The 22,053-nt window shown below is 46.4% G+C and overlaps 1 protein-coding gene across 7 annotated transcripts in view; it reads left to right on the forward strand.

Annotated features, from left to right (window-relative positions):
* MAP2K6 (mitogen-activated protein kinase kinase 6) overlaps positions 1 to 22,053 on the forward strand; it is a 109,699-nt gene that overhangs the window by 67,032 nt on the left and 20,614 nt on the right. For 4 of the 7 annotated variants that reach the window (XM_086355912.1, XM_086355913.1, XM_086355915.1 and 1 more), the window contains exons 2-7: positions 4,450 to 4,516; positions 14,781 to 14,829; positions 15,828 to 15,941; positions 17,546 to 17,665; positions 18,879 to 18,995; positions 19,668 to 19,719. In XM_086355912.1, coding sequence (XP_086212038.1) covers positions 4,450 to 4,516; positions 14,781 to 14,829; positions 15,828 to 15,941; positions 17,546 to 17,665; positions 18,879 to 18,995; positions 19,668 to 19,719 — 519 coding nt within the window. Of the gene's footprint in view, positions 1 to 152; positions 856 to 3,803; positions 4,189 to 4,449; positions 4,517 to 14,780; positions 14,830 to 15,827; positions 15,942 to 17,545; positions 17,666 to 18,878; positions 18,996 to 19,667; positions 19,720 to 22,053 lie in introns of those variants that run through there. The other 3 variants (XM_086355914.1, XM_086355911.1, XM_086355916.1) reach the window with 3 other exon arrangements.

Here is a 22,053-nt window from a genome sequence, read left to right on the forward strand (position 1 = left end):
TTGGTTTAAGATGCATTTTGCAAATATATGTGTGTAGTGGGACTACAATATTTTCTGAGAAGACGGGTGTGGGCGGGCCGCTGGCTGATGTAAGATGGGGCCACATATGTTTGCTCCATCAGGCCAAGGAGATTTTTTTTTACCCTCTGCAGACTGAACCAGTTCAGAGGACACAGCTGGTTGAGATCTGCAGAAACATACAGAATTCCGGTCTTCTGAGAAGGCTGGTTACCAGCATGTGACAAAACCTGGAGCCTCTTTTCTGAGCTAGCTTTCATTTCTGCTTTTGAATATCAAGCAAAAAGGCCATTTATCAGTCGGTCACCTCGTTTTATTATTCATTTTGCTCTGTCTGGTTAAGTTTCAAAAAAGCACAATGTTAAATGTTAGAGTCAGGTTGGTTGGCAGCCTTGCGAAGGGGAGCAGATTGCTTTCAAGTAAACGCAGCTGGAAGCGGACTGCATATGTGTCCCTTTCTTCTAAGAAATGAAAGAGGCATTTATAGAAAGGTGGCTGAGTGCTGGGCTCTCCAGGGTCACTTTGTCGGTTTATCCCTCCCAGTCTGGCTGATGATTAACGTCACACCTCGGTCGTTCAAACGGACGCATGTCTCCCTCCCTTGCTGAAGTCGGAGCTTCTCGGAAACAATGAACTTGCAGAGATTTAGGGTAACGGGAGCTGGAGGAGGGTGGAGCCTCTGCAGCTCTGTGTCTCTCGCTCAAGTGTGGTCTCAGGAGCTGAGTGAAAATGCCTGCTGTGGGGTTTTCTGCGGCTCCTGCTTTTTGCAGCCTTGAAAACCGCATCAGAGTCACGTCTGCTGCTCTCTGACTGGATTGCGCTTCCAGCAATGGGCAGGTACGTGAATTATGGAGTGCTGGCGTGTGCCTTTGTGAGTTTTCTTTTCTTTGATCTACTTTTAAAACACGAAGGCAGGGTGTTTTCTGATGGTGCAATTCAACCAGGTTTTGTTTGTCCAAAAGCATTTTGGAGTGCTTTTTCTAGTTTTTGTCAGAGAAGAACCTGGGGTGGCGGGGCGGGCGGGGGAGGCGGTCTTCTTTTCCTATACTGAGAAGACTTCACTGTTGTTTTGGCCATCTCTTTCTTTAGTCTCTGTGCCAAAAGTGGTTTTTTTTTTTTTTTTTCCCTCTTTCTTTTGCTGTTTCTTCATATGATGATTTGGTGGGTTTTAGTTGGAGTCAATTGCTGTTAAGGAACTAACTAATCATTCATTGCTGTGATGTAATAATTCATTGGTATGTTAAAGTTTTCCAAAGCTGTTTTTCTCCATAAATAGTTATCTTACTTGACGTCTGTCTAGGAAGAGGTGAGTTAGAAACGAAGAGGAGAGATATAGGAACTGAGTTAGAAATGAAGAGGAGAGTAATGTTGCTTCATGAATCAAAAGCCATCTGGAGAGGCGTTTTCACAGGCAGGATCTACTTTAGTTTCGTTCTGTTTTATCTGGGAGAGCTACAGGGCTGGATCAGTTGGGATCGGTCACCTGTACTGGAATCTGTATGTCGAGATCCAGACAAGTCACGTTTGTTCATTCCTCCCTAGAGTATCTCGGGAAAGATAGCCTTCGCAGTGAATTTAGCTGAGGCCCACGGATGGGAATTGTTGGAGTCCAGCCATTTATCTGTTTGAATTCTCGCAATCAGATCCAGCCTTAGCATCCTTCTGGTGTACACTACAGCTCTGTGTATCGTCAGGAACTAACTCAGTGACATGTACTAAATGGCCGTAGGCGCTCCAGGAATAGGAAAGGAAATGGTGAGGTTCGAATTCTTAAAAACGCACGTCGGGAAATCTAAACGAGAGAACCGAGATGACCTGTCGCATTGGAGGTGGCTCTGAATGGCTTTCTCCAGCAAATATCGTGTATTAACGTGTGTATGTGGAATCTAGGGGAAATGGTAGAGGTGGTCTTACTTGCAAAGAAGAGAGAGAGACACAGACATCTGTAGGCAGGGGTGGGTGAATTGGGAGGTTGGGACTGACATATAGGCTGCTGATTCTATGTGTAAAACACGTAGCTAGTGAGAACCTACTCTGTGGCAGAGGGACTTGCTGCTCCGTGGTGACCTAAATGGAAAGAAGGTCCAGAAAAGAGAGGATATGTGTAAACACAGAGCTGATTCACTTTGCTGAACAGCAGAAACTGACACAATATTGTAAAGCAGCTGTACTCCAGTAAGAGAGGCTTTCTCTGTGTTGACTGCCATCGAGCATGTTGCCTGCTGGCTTTATGCGCTTTGGCAGAGTTAATCTGGGTTTTGGATTTTGATGGCGCAGAAAGAAAGGTCTCGATATATTGGGCTGTGAGATAACACAGGCAGTTCTTTTTTTAAAATCTTTATTTTTAATTAGAGGATAATCGCTTTATAGTGTTGGTTTCTGCCATACAGCACCATGAATCAGCCACAGGCACACATATGTCCCCTCCTTCTTGGACCCCCTCCCACCCCTCTAGGTTGTCACAGAGCACTTGCTTTGGGTCCCCTAATACAGCCAGTTCTCGCCCAGAGTTTCTGCAATGACTTCCTTTCTTTAATGAGACTGTGCAGATTGTTTTTGACGTGATTATAATTATTATTATTTCATTGCTCTTCCTCGTGTTATCCCATGGTTCTCGCATCAGTCTGGTAAGATAGGTATTGATGTTACTATTAATACACCATATTATAGCTGAGGATAATAAGGATTGGATAACAAGTGACCCTGGAGGTCTCTTTGCATGTGGAGAAACCAGGTGTAAGCTGGTCTTTATAGACCCAGAATCCCATACTTCCCCTCTTCATTCTCTCTGGTGCCCTCTACACTTCATCCACTGGGGAATGGAGGAAAAGCTGCCACATGGGTGCTTGGGGACCCGGATTCTGATTCTGACCAGGCCATTGCGGGGGCTGTCTAATGGTGAGCAGTCCTTGAAGTCTGCAGATGGTGTTCTCCTGCAAGGAGGAAATCAGGATTTGATTTCTTCACTTTCTGCACAGACTCAGCATCTCTGTGCAGGGCCTTAATCAGGGCTTGCACTGAGAGAGGTGAGAGAGAAAGCAAACCTGTGTGTGTTCCGTCCAGCTCTGCTCTGAGCTTTCCTGCCAAGCCCGAGAGACACAGGCGCTCCTTAGGTGGGGAAAACCCGGGGTCCTTACAAGACAAGTTGCTCTGATCACCTGTTGTTGTTCAGTCGCTCAGTCATGCCTGACTCTTTTTGCCTCCATGGTCTGCAGCGTGCCGGGCTTCCCTGTGCTTCACCGTCTCCCAGAGTTTGTTCACACCCATGTGAACCGTGCAACCATCTTGTCCTCTGTCGCCCACTTTCTCCTGCCCTCAAGCTTTCCCAGCATCAGGGTCTTTTCCAGGGAGCCAGTTCTCTTCATCAGGTGGCCAATGTGTTGGAGCTTTAGCTTCAGCATCAGTCCTTCCAGTGAAGCTTCAGGGTGGATTTCCTTTAGGACTGACTGGTTTGATCACATCTTGAGCTGGCATTTCTCAATCTGTTCTTGTAAACTCATCAACAAGAAATGTTGGAGCCAAGCTCTCTTGTGGTTTCAGCCTAGGAACAACGAATACATCGATTACGTTCCCATCTGGCTCACAGAGAAGGGACAGCCTCCGTGCGTGAACCCTTCTGTTACCTTAATCCATTTTGGAACAGCACAAAAGTAAATAAAGATTGCTCTCCCCTTCTCCAGGTGTTGTAACTGATGGCCGGTGGCTGAGAGTGGGCAGGGCGGAGCAGGGGAAGGGTAACTTTTGTTCTCCCTGCCTGGTTTGCTCCATCAGCTCATCACAGACCCAGTTAGACACTGCGGAGTACTGAGAGAGGTGGGGCCACACTTGATTGAGAGCTGTCGTCGCTGTTTGCTAGTCGCTCAGTTGTGTCTGACTCGTGACCTCTTGGACTGTAGCCCGCCAGACTCCTCTGTCCATGGGGTTCTCCAGGCACGAGTACTGGAGTGGGTTGCCGTTTCCTCCTCCAGGGCATCTTCCCGACCCAGGAATTGAACCTGCATCTCCTGCATTGGCAGGCGGATTCTTTACCACCAGCCACCAGGGAAGCCCTGATGGACGTAATAAAGGGAGACAACCTTTAACCGACACCACCCACCATTGTCACACAAGAAAGGAGGAAGGAGGCTGGGATGCAGCCTCCCAGCAGAGAGAGACTGCAGGTCTCCCGGGGTAAAGAGAGTTGGCATCCTTCAGGGGCCTTTCATGGATCCGGGAAGCCCTCACCCACGACCTCAGTCTGCACTCGAAGTTCTGCCCCGCCCGGCAACTGTGCCTCGTCACTCACAGCGCTCCTGGTGGCATGCGGGGCTCTGAATGCAGGGATGAGACTCGGGCTCCCAGTTCCGTCCTTTCTGCGCTGCCATCTCTGTGCCTGCTCTCACTCTGTGATTTTTGTAGACCTTAACATTATCCTTCCATCTTTCCCTGTAGGCAAGAAGCGAAACCCTGGCCTTAAAATTCCCAAAGAAGCATTTGAACAACCTCAGACCAGTTCCACGTAAGTTGGCAAGAGTGCCATCTTAATCCAAATGCTTGTACTTTACAGGTTTCCAGGGAATGGGAGTTCCTTTTCAGAAGGGTGAGTAATGCTTTGACCGGGGAGGGAGTTTGTTAGAAAGGAGAGCCCTTTGAAGCGGGGAAGCCAAGGACTTTTACTGTTCTGAGACCTGAAACGATCTTAGTCGGTCAGTCTATATGGAATGGGTACCTTTGAATTTAGTTGGCTAAAAATTTTACAGCCGTGTTTGGCAGATGGCTTGTTGTTCTTCAGTCGCTGAGTCGTGTCTGATTCTTTGTGACCCCGTGGACTGTAACCCACCAGGCTCCTCTGTGCATGGGATTTCCCAGGCAAGGATACTGGAGCAGGTAGCCATTTCCTCCTCCAGGGGATCTTCCCCACCCAGGGATGATTGAACCCACGTCTCCTGCATCGGCAGGCAGATTCTTTACCACTGTGCCACCAGGGAAGCCCTGGTAGATGGGGTCTTAAATAAATTCAGAAAGGTCACTGGATGGGGACTTTTTTCCTTTTCCATTTTATCCGAATAAACCCCTGAGGGAGCCACCACTGTGAACTTTGGGTTGGGTAGAAAGGTAGTACTTGGTGAGGACTCAGCATCCTGTACTTAGATCCTGTTCCGTATGAACAGAAGGCAGATGTGAGATACGGGACCACACCTTACGAGCTAAGCCGTGGGTCCAAGGCCCCGAGAGTCCGAAGCCCTGGTGATGTGGGACACCCACTCCCAGAGCCTCCCTCTTTCTTTGTCTCTCCGCGTTGTGGGGAGGGTGTTGCCTAGCTGGGAGCAAGGTCAAGTGAAAGTCACTCAGTCGTGTCTGACTCTTTGTGACCCCGTGGACTATACAGTCCATGGAATCCTCCAGGCCAGAATACTGGAGTGGGTAGCCGTTCCCTTCTCCAGGGCATCCTCCCAACCCAGGGATCAAACCCAGGTCTCCCACATTGCAGGCGGATTTGTTACCCGCTGAGCCACCAGGCAAGCGCAGCTTGGGGCAGGACCACATCAAAGCATCTACAGGGGAAGAAAGGCAATTCCAAGAAAAAAAACTATAGCAGAGGGAGCATAATAGCCATTCCAATGGAAACTTAAATTAAAAAAAATACATTAATTCGGCTAAGTTGGGTCTTAGTTGCAACAAGTGAAAGCATTACAGACCTGCTTCCCAGGTGACACAGTGGTAGAGGATCCGTCTGCCAACGCCGGAGACGCAGGAGATGCGGGTTCAGTCCCAGGGTTGGCAAGAGCCCCTGCAGGAGGGAGTGGCAGCCCGCTGACTCTGTGGGACTGACGGGCGAGCTCTCCGGACGGGACTCGTTTGTCTGTAGGAATTTACTCTCGTCTCTTCTCCATCTCCATCTTGTTGCTTCCTGATTATTGTGCAAATGGAATCATGCATATCCTTTCTGAGACCGGCCTTTTTCTTTCAGCATCATTCCCTTGAGGTTATTCGAGTTGCTGCATGTACCCACAGATTATTCTTTGTTATTGCTGAATGCCATTCTGTGGGGTGGATACACCAGTGTGTCAAAGCCTTCAGCCTCTGAAAGCCTTTGAAGGAGATACAAATAGTTTCTGGTTTGGGGCTGTTATAAATAAATGTGCTGTGAACATTCCTGTGTAAGTTCTTGCATAAAAATAAGTCTTCATTTCTCTGGGATGTATGTCCAGCAGTGCAATTATGGGTCGTATGGTAAGTCCATTTTTAGTTTTGAAAGAATTGCCAAGTATTTTCCAGAGTGCTTGTACCAAATTACATTCTTACCAAAAAACATATGAATGGCCCAGTTTCTCCTCAGAACTGTTTCTCATTTTAACCATTCTGGTAGATGGGATGTATCATTGCAGTGTTAATTTTCATTTCTCTAACGGCTATTGATACTGAATACTTTTGGTGTTTATTTCCCATCCATGTGTCTTTTTCAGTGAAACGTCTATGCACTTATTTGTCTATTATCCAGTCAGATTTGTTTTTAATGCTGAGTTTTGAGGGTTCTTCCTATATCCTCGATGCAAAACAGTTGTCCAGTGTGTGACTCAATTGCAGTGTCTCCCAGTCACCATGGTTCTTTCCATCTCTCTCTGTTGATGAAGCCCACTCTATCAGTTTTTCCTCTCATGAGTTACGTTTTTGGTGACAAGTCTAAGAACCCTTTCCCTATGCTTGGGTCCTAAAGATTTTCTCCTCTATTCTTTTCTAGAAGTTTATAGATTTACATATTAGATTTAAGTCTGTGATACATTTTGAGTTTAATTTCTGTACAAGGCCTGGGGTTTTCAGTTGGGCTCTATTTTTTTTCCCCGTGGATTTCACTGGCTAAAGTTGCTCCAACACCAATTGCCGAAAAGACTATCCCTGCTCCACTGAATTGTTTTTGCTCATTTTTAAGATAATAATTGGGGATATTTGTGTGCATCCGTTTCTGGGTTTTCTGTTCTGCTCCAATGATCTCTGGGTCTGCTCCTCCAGTGAGAACTGGACATGGAACAACAGACTGGTTCCAAATTGGGAAAGGAGTACATCAAGGCTGTATATTGTCACCCTGTGTATTTAACTTATATGCAGAATACATCATGAGAAACATGGGGCTGGATGAAACACAAGCTGGAATCAAGATTGCCGGGAGAAATATCAATAACCTCAGATTTGCAGATGACACATGGCACCCCATTCCAGTACTCTTGCCTGGAAAATCCCATGGATGGAGGAGCCTGGTAGGCTGCAGTCCGTGGGGTCGCTAAGAGTTGGACATGACTGAGCGACTTCATTTTCACTTTTCAATTTTCATGCATTGGAGGAGGAAATGGCAACCCACTCCAGTGTTCTTGCCTGGAGAGTCCCAGGGACGGGGGAGCCTGGTGGGCTGCCGTCTATGGGGTCACACAGAGTCGGACACGACTGAAGTGACTTAGCAGCAGTAGCAGTAGCAGCCACCCTTATGGCAGAGTGAAGAAGAACTAAAGAGCCTCTTGATGAAAGTGAAAGAGGAGAGTGAAAAAGTTGGCTTAAAGTTCAACATTCAGAAAAGTAAGATCATGGCATCTGGTCCCATCACTTCATGGCAAATAGATGGGGAGACAGTGGAAACAGCGTCAGACTTTAATTTTTTGGGCTCCAGAATCACTGCAGATGGTGTCTGCAGCCATGAAATTAAAAGACGCTTGCTCTTTGGAAGGAAAATATATTAAATAGACAGCATATTAAAAAACAGAGACATTACTTTGCCGTCTAGACAAGGCTATTGTTTTTCCCGTGGTCATGTATGGATGTGAGAGTTGGACTATAAAGAAAGCTGAGCACCAAAGAATTGATGCTTTTGAACTGTGGTGTTAGAGAAGACTCTTGAGAGTCCCTTGGACTGCAGGGAGATCCAACCAGTCCATTCTGAAGGAGATCAGTCCTGGGTGTTCTTTGGAAAGACTGATGTTCAAGCTGAAACTCCAATCCTTTGGCCACCTGATGCAAAAAACTGACTCATTTGGAAAAGACCCTGATGCTGGGAAAGATTGAGGGCAGGAGGAGAAGGGGACGACAGAGGATAAGATGGTTGGACAGCATCACTGACTCCGTGGACATGAGTTTGGGTGGACTCTGGGAGCTGGTTGGTGATGGACAGGGAGGCCTGGCGTGCTGTGGTCCGTGGGGTCGCAGAGAGCCGGACTCGCCTGTGTGCCTGAGCTGGCTGGCCGCCCCTCTGCCTGTATCCCTCTGTCGTGGTTTCTGCAGCTATAGATTAAACCTTAATTTTGGGAAAAGTGATTCCTCTCACTTTGTTTTCTGTTTCAAAACTATTCTGGTTATTTTAGGGCTTTCATCTTTTCCTGTTAGTTTTAGAATAAGCTTGTCTATATCTACAAATAAACTCACTGAGATTTTTGGTAGGAATTGTGTTGAACCAAGAGATCGATTGAAGGAGAGTTAGCATCTTTATTTTGCTGTCTTCCAATCCATGAATGTGGTAGATTTCTCCAAGTATTTAGATTCCCTTTGATATCTTCCATTAATATTTATAGTTTTCATCATACAGATTCTCTGCATTTAGTTTTATTAGGATTTATACCTAAGTGTTTCTTTCTTTTTTTTTGAAGCAATAAAAATTGTATTCCATTTAAAAATTTTGATTTCCACTTTAGAAATTCAGAAATGTGATTTATTTTAAAAATATTTTTATTTTTTTGTTGTGCTGGGTGTTTGTTGAGACGTGTGGGATCTAGTTCCCTGACCAAGAATCAAACCCAGGCCCCGTGCATTGGGAGTGTGGAGTCTTAGCCACAGGACCACCGAGGAGGTCCCTGCAATTGATTTTTGAGTTGATTGCATACCCTGTGACCTTTCTAAACTCAGTTATTAGTTCCAGGAGCTTTTTTGATAGGTTTCTTACAGTTTTCTGTGTAGACAGTCATACTTTCTCTAAAAAGACCATTTTATTTCTTTCTCTTCTGTTTTCGACCTTTATTTTCTTACCTTATCTTAGTGGCAAGAATGTTCAATACTACATCAAATAAGATTGCCGCGAGCAGGCTGACTTGCTTTGTTTTCCATCTTAGAGAGAAGGCATTTCATCTTCCACCTTTAAGCACGATGTGAAGTCCTCATAGACGTGGTTTATGAGGTTGAAGAAGTTCCTCTCTGGTTGAAGTGTACTCAGCCAGAATTCGGTTTTCATCGTGAATGTGTGTTGAATTTTGTTGAGTGACTTTTTGTGCATCAGTTGATGTGATCTTGGAGTTTTCTTCTTTGTGCTGTCGATATGTATTACTTTGATTGATTGTTTAAAAGTATTTGCATATTTATTCGGCATCATGGAGCGTTAGCGGGGGCACTTGGCTCTTCATCGCCTTGTGTGGGGCCTTCCTGGCAGTGTGCAGACTCCGTGTGGCACACAGGCTCTGTAGCTGTGGCCCTCGGGATTAGTTGCTTCATGGCGAGTGGGGTCTTAGTTCTCCCACCAGTGATCGAAACCACATCCCCTGCATTGCAAGGCGGATTCCTAACCACTGGATCACCAAGGAAGTCCCAACATTGGTTGATTTTTAGAATATTGAACTCGCTTTGCATGCCTCAAATAATCCCACTTGGTTTTGGTGTACTATATTTTTATACACTGCTGGATTTAATTTCTGCAAATATTGAAGATTTTTGTGCCTGAAGTTGATAAGAGATGTTGATCTATAGTGGGTTTGTTTGTGTGTATATATGTGTGTGTGTACTATTATGTTCTGGTTTTGGTATTTAAGATAATACTGACCTTATAAAATATGTTGATTAGAACACCACCTTCTGTTTTCTGGTAGACATTGTATAAGGTAGGTGGTAATTCTTTAAAAAACAATGTTGAACTATAATTTACATATTATATTAGTTTTAGGGTTACAAGATAATGGTTTCATATACGCAATTAAAAAAAAAGTTTGCTAAAATTTCTCCCGTGAGACAAAATGGGCTTGTATATTTCTTCTTCCAGAGCTTTTTAATGACACATTCAGTTGGGTTAATAGTTACTGGATAATTCAGATGATCTATCTCATTGTGGCTAAGTTTTGGTAGTTTGTGGTTTTCAAGGAATTGGCCTATTTCATCTAAGTTGTTGAATTTATGAAAGTAAAACTGCTCATTGTATTTCCTTGTTGAATGACAGATACATTGTGACATCCTCTTTTGTTTACTGATACTGATAATTCATGTCTTCTGTCTTTTTATCTGTGTTAGTCTTGCTAGCGATTTATCCATTTTATTGATTTTAAAAGAGCCAACATTGTTTTATTTTCCTGCTTTCAATTTTGTTGATTTCTGCTCTTATCTTTATTATTTCCTTTGGGATGTATTCTCATTTCAGCCTTCCAGCTGTCTTATATTCTTCTTCCCTTTAACATCGGCTAGTCAATGGCAACCCACTACAGTGTTCTTGCCTGGAGATCCCAGGGACGGGGGAGCCTGGTGGGCTGCCGTCTGTGGGGTCGCACAGAGTCGGACACAACTGAGTGACTTCACTTTCACTTTTCACTTTCATGCATTGGAGAAGGAAATGGCAACCCACTCCAGTGTTCTTGCCTGGAGATCCCAGGGACGGGGGAGCCTGGTGGGCTGCCGTCTATGGGGCCGCACAGAGTCGGACGCGACTGAAGCGACTTAGCAGCAGCAGCTGCAGCAGTCTTTCCCTTCTTCTAGTTTATGTTAATAGTCCGTCTTTTTAGTAAATTTCTGAAAACTAACATAAACCCTCTCTTGGTATAAAAAAAATGAATAAAAAGCTATGCAGAGGTAAAGGGAGATTCTCTGCTGTCTAACCCTCGCCTGCTGGGACAAACCTTGGCTACACTCTTGGTTTCATCGTGTCGAGCCAGGGTCCCTCTGCGATTGTCAACGTCTCACGTCAGCTCAGGAAGAGGCTTATGATACACTGTTGATGTTGTTATTGTTATTAAATTAATCCTGAGGCTGAAATTGGTGCTCCTCAAGAAGTGGTTTCCGCACTTGGAGTTTTCCTTGGCAGTTTTGTGCGGCTGGCTTGGTGATTTTTGCCGTTTATACCCGGCCACCTTCCCTGGACCGCACACAAACAAATAGCCCGGGACAGAGCCCTGTTCTTCTTCGGGCCGTGCGTGTGGCCGCCTCACTGCGTCTCTGATGCTGGTGTGTCTGTGACTCGGGTCTCTGGGCTGCTCCCCCCCTGGATGGGCAGCAACTATTCCTAATTCTAACTGGATTCTGTGCTGGTCAACATTCTTTCAGTTAATCCTCACGAGAAACTCAGAGGCAGTTGTTATTCTGCTCGCTTTATAAGGGAGAAGGCAGGCCTATCCAGGGGTCAGGTGTCCTTCTCAAAGCAACTGACCTCACAGAACCCAGACTCCGGTGCTGGAATCCGTAGGTTCACGCTTGGGAGCTGAGCTTCCTCGGTTGAACATCCTCGGCAAGTTACCCAAGTCTCCTAAGCCCCCTGTGAAAAACAGGAACAAACATGGCTGTGGTTGCTATGGGGATTGGATGTCACGGTCCATATTACATGTCCAGCCCAGTGTGTGTTCCAGCGAGATTTCTCAACGACTGTGGCTCTCAGTGTCATTGTTATTATTATTATTTCACTTAATAAGTGGGAGAGCTGGCCTACAGACTGAGGGCTCTCTGACCCTCAAGTATGTGCTCTTGGCCACATGTTAGACCCGGCGACCAGAGCCAAATGGCCCATGAGAGGCGGGGTCGCTTACTCTGTAGTTGAGAGGACGTCACGCGTGGCTCTGCGTTCCAGTGTCACCGTCTCACTGAATGACCTTGAATTATTTAGCCTGTTTCAGTGTCCATTTTTCACATTCAAACAGAGCTAATGCTGGGGCTTCCTTGGTGGCCCAGTGGTTCAGACTCCATGCTGCCAGTGGAGTTGGCAGGAGAGCAGTTAACCCGGTTTTCAGGTTCAATCCCTGGTCAGGAGGCTAGACCCCACACGCCACAGCTAAAGATCCCACACGCCGCAACCAAGGCCCAGAAGAGGTAAATAAATATTTTAAAAGAGTAAAGCTAATACCTCTAAGAGCTGTGAAAATTGAAAAAGACTTTGGATTTAAAGGGTCTTGCATGGTCTCTGGCCCAATTAGGTGCTTTATATTATCATTAGATTATAAGTAAATATTGTTATTTATAGGCAAATAATGGATGCATGCTCAGTCGCTTGAGTCGTTTCCGACTCTTTGTGACTCCATGAACTGCAGCCCGCCAGGCTCCTCTATTCATGGAATTCTCCAGGGAAGAATACTGGGGTGGGTTGCCATGCTTCCCCGAAGTGGGCTCTTCCCAACCCAGGAATCGAACCCAAGTCTCCTGCATTGCAGGAGGATTCTTTACTGCTAAGCCCCTGGGGAAGCCCAGGCAAATAAGTGTAATAGTAACCAGTAAACTCGTTACTCATGTAGAAGTATAAATAAACAATTATTTTCATAAATCAAAGCTGGCTGTTTATAGAAAACAATCATAGCAGGTGGCCTCTGGAATACCTTTGGCCTTACAGGGTTAGGAGTTTTGTAATAAGTTCGCTTTTCTTCCTGGAGGACTGAAATATTGAATAAGCGACACAGAATGTCCACCCACAGTTTAAACCTCACTGCCCCAGACAGACGAGTGTGCCCTGGACCGGTTACAGCGTCAACTAATCCCAGACAGGCTGTCCACCTCAGGCCATCATTTCATGCTTCTGGCCGCCTTGCTGAGCCCGAAGCCCTCGTGGTGGGGGCTGGTGATCAATTACACTAGAGGGGGTCTGGGCGGGGCAGGTTCCTAGGATTCAGTCGGATGTGGAGTGAGTCATAGCTTCACCACTCGGGAGGAAGATAGCTTAAGTCTCAGTCAAACAGGTTTTCATCTGGAATGTGGGAATAATGAGTCGTGTGTGTGTGTGTGTTTCAATGATAGGAAATGCAAGGAAAGCACTTAACCCAGTTTTCAGCGTCTGTACCCCCTTCTCCGTAGGTCAAGGCTGAGACTCGGATGACATGAGTTTTATTTTCAGCCCTGTTGAGGACTGTGTGTTCAGCATATCACTGAGTTTTTCTGGGTTTCATTTTTCTCATTCTGGAAAATGGCATGAAACCCTCCTATTAGGTAGAGTTATAATGCAAGGTTAGAATAAAACTGGAATCAGCAAACTTTTTGTGCCAAAGACCAGATAGTAAATATTTGGGGCTACCAGGCCACAATGGCCTCTGCTGAAGATTGTTTCTTGTTTGTTTTTTACAGCCCTTTAAACATGTAAAATTCACCCATTGCTGGGTCACAGACTGTAATTGATGGGCTTCCCTGGTGGCTCAGAGATAAAGAATCCTCCTGCAATGCAGGAGCCACAGGAGATGTGAGTTTGATCCCTGGGTTGGGAAGATCCCCTGGAGGAGGAAATGGCAACCCACTCCAGCGTTCTTGCCTGGAGAATCCCATGGACAGAGGAGTCTGGTGGGCTACAGTCCATGGGATCTCGCAGAGTCAGACCCAACTGAAGTGACTTCGCACGCACTCACTGACTGTGATTTGCAGAGCCCTTGTATGAATGCTAGAATATTAGCTCTGGAAGAGGTCTTACCCAACAGCCTCGCTGGATGGCATGCCCTTGGAGGTAGCCCTGAATAATTAACTAGTGACCTTTTCTGTTGCTTCATTCTTTACAAAAGGAAGGGTCTGAACAATTGCAAAGGATTTTTCACTGTTTATATTAGTCACATGTTTCAAATAATATTTGCCTTTATTTCAAAGTTCCGTTGGGATTAGTACAAGCCGTTGGTGACAACTAAAGAAAAAGAGCTTCGGAGGCTTTAAGAGTGAGAAGTCAGATTTCTCAGAAAATTTAATTCCTCTGGAAGGTGTTTCTGAAGAAAAATTCTCTGCTTAGAGACACAGGATTTATAAAAGCATCACCTCTGTGTGTGTGTGTGTGTGTGTTCGTCTTTATTCCTGCCTCTCAGTCCGGGTTTTAAATTAATTTAGAAAAACCTTAGTTTGTGTTTTCTATTCATTTCAGAAGGATTGCCACTGAAGCCTTAGATTGGCGTGGTATCTGCGTTTATGTTCCCACATTTTCGTTATTGTTTTATTTAGTTTCAGTAGGAGGGGTAGAATTATACACGGTAACCCACGAGGCTCCTCTGTCCATGGGATTCTCCAGGCAAGAATACTGGAGTGGGTTGCCACGCCATCCTCCAGGGGATCTTTCTGACCCAAGGATTGAACCCAGGTCTCCGAAATTGCAGGTGGATTCTTTACCGCTAGTACTACCTGGGGAGCCTGTAGCCGTGTGTGTGTGTGTGTGTGTGTGTGTGTGTGTGTGTGTACTGTTAGGGGAATAATTGGGCTATTCCAGTAAGCCCCTGTGTAAGTAATTATATTATATATAATTATTTTATATAATGTATATGTATGTTATTACATATAATGTAGTTTATATATTGCATATTTATATTTTTAATGTATGCCAGTCATTCTGCTAGTAAGCATTTTGCTTAGAACATCTCCTTTAGCAGCCACTCTTATTCTATGAGGAAGTGTACTAATATCTTCGTAATAAAGAAGAAATTGAAGTGCAGAGACTGTGATTTCTAAGAACATCTGTTTGTTCCAGTTCCCACACTATTAACCTGTTTATGCTGCTTTATTTTACTCATGAGCTTTCACCTTATTTTTAAGGAGAACTCTCTCCAGTCTCGTAGGATTTGGGAAGGTCACATTCAATTAAATATCTCATGTTTTTCCTTTCTCTTTTGCAGGCCACCGCGGGATTTAGACTCCAAAGCTTGCATTTCTATTGGAAATCAGGTGAGAAAAGTCGTGTCTGCCCGTTAACGTCCTGACCCTTTCATATGTCTGCTTTGCCACTGGCCAGTGGGAAAAAATGAATTTTCCATAACATGCTGTCAGGGGTTGTTGGGTCAATAACGTCTGAATGTAAACAGAAGTGGTCTGTGGAGCAGTTGCTATTTTAAATGTCAAATTGGGATCGGGCTGTTGTGGTTCTGATGGGAGGTCTCTGAGGCGAAGAGATGGTTTGTTTTGGGCCACGCTCTGCCAAGTCCAGGCCTAGAGCTAGCCGCCAGGAGTCAGCAGGTGGACCTGAGGGTCATCGAGGGGCGGAGCTGAAGACCCGCTGTGTGGGGCAGCGCTCCCTGCGCCGTTCGGCGCCTGAGCTGGAACTGGACCTCTGTATTGCCCGGGACAAAGGGGGGCCCACAGTGGGCGTCTGCACATCTCCCGGGCACTTCTTGCTTTCAGTGGCTGCTGGGCAAAGCTTCTAGACCAGAAGGTTCTGGACCAGAAAGGACCCTTGGACTGCTCAGAGGAACCAGAGGGAGGACAGGGTAGCCTGTGTCTGGTTTCTTTCCTTTTTTCCTATTGCTGAGCGCTAAAGAATGGATGCTTCTGAACCATGGTGCTGGAGAAGACTCTTGAGAGTCCCTGGGACTGCAAGCAGATCCAGCCAGTCCATCCTAAAGGCGATCAGTCCTGAATGTTCATTGGCAGGACTGATGTTGAAGCTGAAGCTCCAATACTTTGGCCACCTCATGCAAAGAGTTGACTCACTGGAAAAACCCTGATGCTGGGAGGGATTGGGGGCAGGAGGAGAAGGGGACGACAGAGGATGAGATGGTTGCATGGCATCACCAACTCGATGGACATGAGTTTGAGTGAACTCCGGGAGTTGGTGATGGACAGGGAGGCCTGGCGTGCTGTGGTCCACGGGGTCGCAGAGCCGGACGCGACTGAGCGACTGCACTGAGCTGAACTTCCTATCGAACTCTCGCTTTTGTCTCCTGCAGAACTTTGAGGTGAAGGCAGATGACCTGGAGCCCATCGTGGAGCTGGGCCGGGGGGCGTACGGGGTGGTGGAGAAGATGCGGCATGTGCCCAGCGAGCAGATCATGGCGGTGAAGGTAGTGTTCGAGCTCCCCAGACGTTTTCCGGTCCTGGTGCATATGTTTGTCCCTCCCAGCTGCAAATGGGCTCCTTTCACAGAATCAAGACTATGAGGTCTCACTCTATGGGGTGAGACAGAAAATCCTATTTGTGGCGAACGATATTTCCCTCCAAATATGTCAAAAATGCCTCCTTGGTATGAGTAGCAGCAACTGGGTCTTTTTGAACTGCTGAATCCTACCCCCTCTTTTTAGTTGTTTTATGCAGCCACCACATCGTGCTTCCCCGGTGGCTCGCACTTGCGATGCAGGAGACGTGGGTTTGATCCCTGGGTTGGGAAAATCCCCTAGAGAACGAAATGGCTACTCATGCCAATATTCTTGCCTGGAGAATTCCACAGACAGAGGAGCCTGGTGGGCTCTACAGCCCATGGGGTCACAAGAGCCAGACATGACTTAGTGACTAAACCACCACGACCACCAGCCACATCATCACACGTAAAAGAAGCAACAGTACTTCCTCAGTGTCATCCACCACCAGGTCCGAATGAACGTCACCTTGATCGTTTTGTTGTTTTTTCTCCCGTTGGTTTTTCAAATAGGAATCCAGATGCGAGCTTGCACATGGCTTTTGGTTTTCTGTCTCATGAGTCTCTTTTTAAGCTTTATTCTGTTGCTTTTAAAGAATCTGTCCCTGAAAATCAGGAAACCCAAACTGAGAGACAAAATTGCCTCTATTTGTGGAAACAGAGGAGGGTAAAGTCATCTTGAGCGAATTTGCCTAGTTTTGGAGCTATAAAAAGAAATTTAGAATCATCGCATATTTCTTGAGTAGATGTTGGGAGGACCTTGGAGCGGGCCCAGTGTGTTAATTCTAGATGGGTTGTCAGGCATGTGGATGGTCAGATGACCTGGATTCCTTTTATTTTTTGGAGAATGCTGACATCTTTCCCTTACCTTGTAGATTTTCCAGTTTCATCTCCTGCAGACTCTCTGCTCCGCAGGCAAAAAATGTGAAAGCCTCGTGATACTATATTGTCATTTAATGACACAGTCGTGTTGCCTGTGAGGCTGCGCTGACTGGTGTGGTTAGTCTCTCTTCTCTTAGAAGAGAGAGACATGAACTGTGTCTCCATTTCAGTTCAACTCCTCCTTATCCCATTCCTCAATCAACTAACTCTTCTGCAGTTTCTGTTTAGGGTCCATATATTTTTACCTGTTCATAAAGAGGGAATTTCGGCTTTTTTTTTTCCCTTGTATGAGCCCAAATCAGCCCCACATCAATGAATACTCTGGCCTCCTTGTGCTAAACCCACATGATAAGTCAGACTGTTTTGTAACTTGGAAATGTCTTCCCAAACATTTGCACACTCTCCGCAGTAGACAATCAGTTTGCTTCTCTCCTAGGGATTATTCAGTACATCAAGTGAATAACAGTCTTCCTTACTTTTCATTTGTTACAGATAGGCATTCCTTTAGGGTAGGTATTTGAGCAGTTGTTGCTAGAAGCTATGCTGTGAATTTTCCTACTGTTCTCGGGAGGGGATCCTTTGGGGTCCCTGCCTTGTCGACAGACCCATCCTCAGGACAGTAACCATCCATTTTCCGTGCATTCCGATCAGCGGATCCGGGCCACGGTAAACAGCCAAGAGCAGAAGCGGCTCCTGATGGATCTGGATATCTCCATGAGGACCGTGGACTGTCCCTTCACGGTCACCTTTTACGGCGCACTCTTCCGTGAGGTAGGTGGTAGTGCCTTCAAAGCTGCAAGGCAGGCGGTAACTGAAAAAGACGCTTCCCGGATCTCGCAAACACCTGCAGTCACAGGGCGCTTCCTTGTCCGACTTGTCTTCTGTAGAGAGTTTCATGCTCGTGAAATGTTGGTGCAGTTAGCTGGAAACCATAATATTTTCCAGTGTGTTTAGCCCTTTCAAAATGCTGGGGTTCCCTTTCTCCTTCCTGTTCTGGTTTGTCTCTTTTGGCAGAACGGTCTCTATCAACTTGTAGATGGATTTGTATCAATCCCTTGAAATCGCAAATACTCTGGTCTTTTGGCCACTTGATGAGCTCCAGGCAGCCTTGTGCAGTGGATTGGCCTCATATTTGCTTCTTTTTTCTAATTCTGCTTTTCACTTTACGACAGTATGAATTCTCATCCCGTCCCCTTTCTAAAAACTTTTTATTAGGGTATACTTGATTTGCATGTTGTTAGTTTCTGCTGTACAGCACCATGAATCAGCCCTGTGTATATGTGCTCACGCGTTTAAAGGTATTTCCCTGTACAGCCCATTACAGAGTGTTTGAGTAGAGTTTCCTGTGCTGTACACAGGTCCTCATTGTTAGCTGTTTTCATCTCCCTCTTATAACCAGCTTTAAATGATAAACTGTGGCCAGTGGTCAGTGCGGGAAGTCAGGCATAGAGTTGGTATCTGGTCATAACTCCCAGAGCAGGGGTCCCCCACCTCCCGGATTTAATGCCCGATGTTCCGAGGTGGAGCTGATGTAATAATAATAGAAGCAAAGTGCACGATAAATGTAATGCACTTGAATCAGCCTGAAATCATGCCCCCCACCCCCGCCCCGCTCTGGTCCATGGATAAATTATCTTCCACAGAATTGGTCCCTGAAGCCAAAAAGCCTGGAGACTGCTGTCTTAGATAACAGTAATGGTAAAGGCTTGGGTTTCTGGCATCCTATAGCTTGTGGGTGTTAGCATTTAGAACCTAGTTTTCATTAAGGAGTGGGTGATCACAGGCATATCTGTTTGGCTGTCTGCTGGCTTGCTTTTTGGAGGTAATATTGCCCATTTATAAATTTCACTGAGATCTCGAAGGACACTGCATTTCCTCCAAAAGCTCACACAGGGAGTGGCCTGTTCCTCCTGACAGATGCTAACTGCTTCCTCCTCTCATCTTTCCATCCTCTCTGACTGTCTCCAAACCAACCGGCCTCCAGGGGGATGTCTGGATCTGCATGGAGCTCATGGACACGTCCCTAGATAAATTCTACAAACAAGTGATCGATAAAGGCCAAACAATTCCAGAGGACATCTTAGGGAAAATAGCAGTTTCTGTGAGTACATCGCGAGCCCCAGCTCCGTCCAAGGAGTGCGGGGAGGTCTGGGCCTCGTGTGTCTCTGTTCTGTCTGTACTGGGAAGCACCGCCTGGACCGGAGTGCCCATCCCGTCTGTGTGTGTTGATTGCACGAGTGTGTAACTGGATGGATCAATGGATACTCCTCTTTCTGGGCTTGACCTACACGAGGTTCTGCTCCTGACTCGGCCTGGGAGGCTTTCAGCTGAAATGCCTCTGAGCAGCACGTTCATCGGCTAGGACCATGTTCCTGGTGTCTTTGTTCTGATACTGGTTTATTTTGATTTTCGTTTGTGGGGAGTAAATGTTTCCTTAGGATTAATAGGCGCAGAAGGGAGCAAGCAGAGGAGGAAGCTGCGCCCTTCATGGCTATTGAGGCCCAGGAGGGAGGAGAGGAAAAGATGCTGGGGTCAAGTTAGAGAATCAGAACATACCAGTGAGACTGCCTCTCTGTGCTCTGATGTCATCTCTCTGCTGGGCAGGGTCTAATTTGTACGACTTCCTGTGTGTTTTCCTGGCTAGGAAGACCACTGTTGGAGAAAATACCTCCCCTTGGGACTGTAAGCCAGGGATAATAAATGGGGATTTACTTAAGATGCAGTTGCTGTCCAGTGATGGGGGACATAAATCCACCTTGTGTTTCTCTTGCAGATTGTAAAAGCCTTAGAGCATTTGCACAGTAAGCTGTCTGTCATTCACCGAGGTAAGTGTCCATGGGGCTGCCTTGGCTGTTCCTTTTTATCAATTTTATTTCTTTCACCTGAGTTTTATTAATTTCTTTTTTCTCCCCAGTGGATAAAATTGAGTCAGGCAAGAGAACAGAGGAGGGGCTTTCCTTTGGGATTGGATAGCAAATCGTATAAGGAGCTGCTCAATATTATCTGAGGACATCAGGGGACGTGAGCTGTGGATTAGGCCTAACTTGAATGTGAACTGCCAGTTGTCAAAGAGAGCAATGGTATTACCCATTGAGAATTTTAGAGAATATGATAAAAATTCACCTAGTATTGGCCATCGCTGGAGAGCTTGTTAGAAAAGCGGAATCTTGAGTCCCAAGACCAACTGGGTCAGAACCGCCATTTTAACAAGCTCCCTGGGTAATTCTTGGGCGGTGAGGGTCTGAGAAGTTCTGGCATAAAGCTCGGCCTGTTCAGACAGCGGGAGGCAGGACAGGGTGAAAGGCTGGCTGGACTGTCTTCCTCTTCTCCCTCCTGGCTCTCTGTTGACCTGTTACCTCTTCATCCATCCATCCACCCACCCACCCACCCAGATACCCTTTCTGCCATCTGTCTTCCATGCCTTCATCCGTCCATGTATCTTGTGTAATTGTTTCCCAGCATTTATACAGCACTATATTTATACAGCGCTACAACAGATGCCCTGACAGGTATCTATGAAGAAAATATATTCTTATCCAAATCCTACACAGGAGGAGTTCTTGGTAGGGGAGTGAGGCAAGTATATGACACATGGGGGAAAAAACCCACGTGAGAAATATGAAAGTAACAACCGGGGAAGGCGCCAAGATGGCGGAGGAGTAGGACAGGGAAAACACTTTCTCCCCCACAAATTCATCAAAAGAGCATTTAAACGTCGAGTAAATTCCACAGAACAACTTCTGAATGCCGGCAGAGGACATCAGGCACCCAGAAAAGCAACCCAACTCCTCGAAAGGAGGTAGGAAAAAATATTAAAGACAATAAAAGAGACAAAAGAGGGAGGGACGGAGTTCCGTCCCGGGAAGGGAGTCTTAAAAAGAGAGAAGTTTCCAAACACCAGGAAACCTTCTCACTGCCGAATCCGTGCCGAGCTTTGGAAGCACAGAGGACAACATAACAGGGAGAAAAAATAAATAAACAATTAAAACTCTCAGATTGCGAGCCCTACGGTAACTCCTCCAGCGGAGAAGCAGCACAGACGCCTGCATCCGCCATTAGCAAGCGGGGGCTGGGCAGGGAGGCGCGGCGCGGCGCGGGCTGCATCGCTGAGAGTAAGAATCTGGCCTGAATACCCTGAGCGCTATCTGAGCGAAATAATTTGGGCTAGCAAACCAGACTGTGGGATATCTACCATGCGAAAAGCCAGCCCTAACCTAAGACACCGCCAGCCCGCGCACGGGACAAAGGACTAAACAGAGGTAGCCGGCTGCAAACCTTCCCCCTCCGGTGACAGGCAGCCAGAGCCGGAAGGGGGCAATCACAGCCCCAGAGAGACATTATCTATAAAACTGGCTTCTTTGCTAACTAAAACTTCTTGGGGGTCTGGACGGTCAACATCTGCCTGAGAAGGTGCGCCGGTTTTACACCCAGATAACCAAGTGGGGGGGAGGCGATAAGTCGCAGCATTGGCGCTCGCCAAACACCTCATCACCTGAGCTGCTCGGACCTGGGAAGAGCACAAAACGCAGCCCCAACTGAGTCTGCGCCTCTGAGGACTACCTGAGTGCCTGAACCAGAGCGGCTTGGACCTGGGAGGTGCATGCAACCCAGGGCCAGCCTCGGATTGTTCCCGGCGGAACAACCTAGAGCCTGAGCAGTGTGGGCAGGGAGGCTACACGCGCCGTGAGCGGGGGCAGACCCAGTGTGGCTGAGGCACTGCGAGCGCACGCCAGTGTCATTTGTTTGCAGCATCCCTCCCTCCCTCCCCATAGCGCGACTGAACAAAGAGAAGAAATACAGCTCCACCCACCAGAACACCGACACAAGCTTCCCTAACCAGGAAACCTTGATAAGCCACCTCTACATACCCACACACAGCAAGGAAACACCACAATAAAGAGAACTCCACAAACTGCCAGAATACAGAAAGGACTCCCAAACTCAGCAATTTAAACAAGATGAAGAGACAGAGGAATACCCAGCAGATAAAGGAACAGGATAAATGCCCACCAAACCAAACAAAAGAGGAAGAGATAGGGAATCTACCTGATAAAGAATTCCAAATAATGATAGTGAAATTGATCCAAAATCTTGAAATTAAAATGGAATCACAGATAAATAGCCTGGAGACAAGGATTGAGAAGATGCAAGAAAGGTTT

This window comes from Bos grunniens, chromosome 19 (assembly GCF_055505025.1).
Source record: "Bos grunniens cultivar Pamir isolate PY7600 chromosome 19, Bosgru_T2T1.0, whole genome shotgun sequence".
Lineage (NCBI taxonomy): Eukaryota > Metazoa > Chordata > Mammalia > Artiodactyla > Bovidae > Bos > Bos grunniens.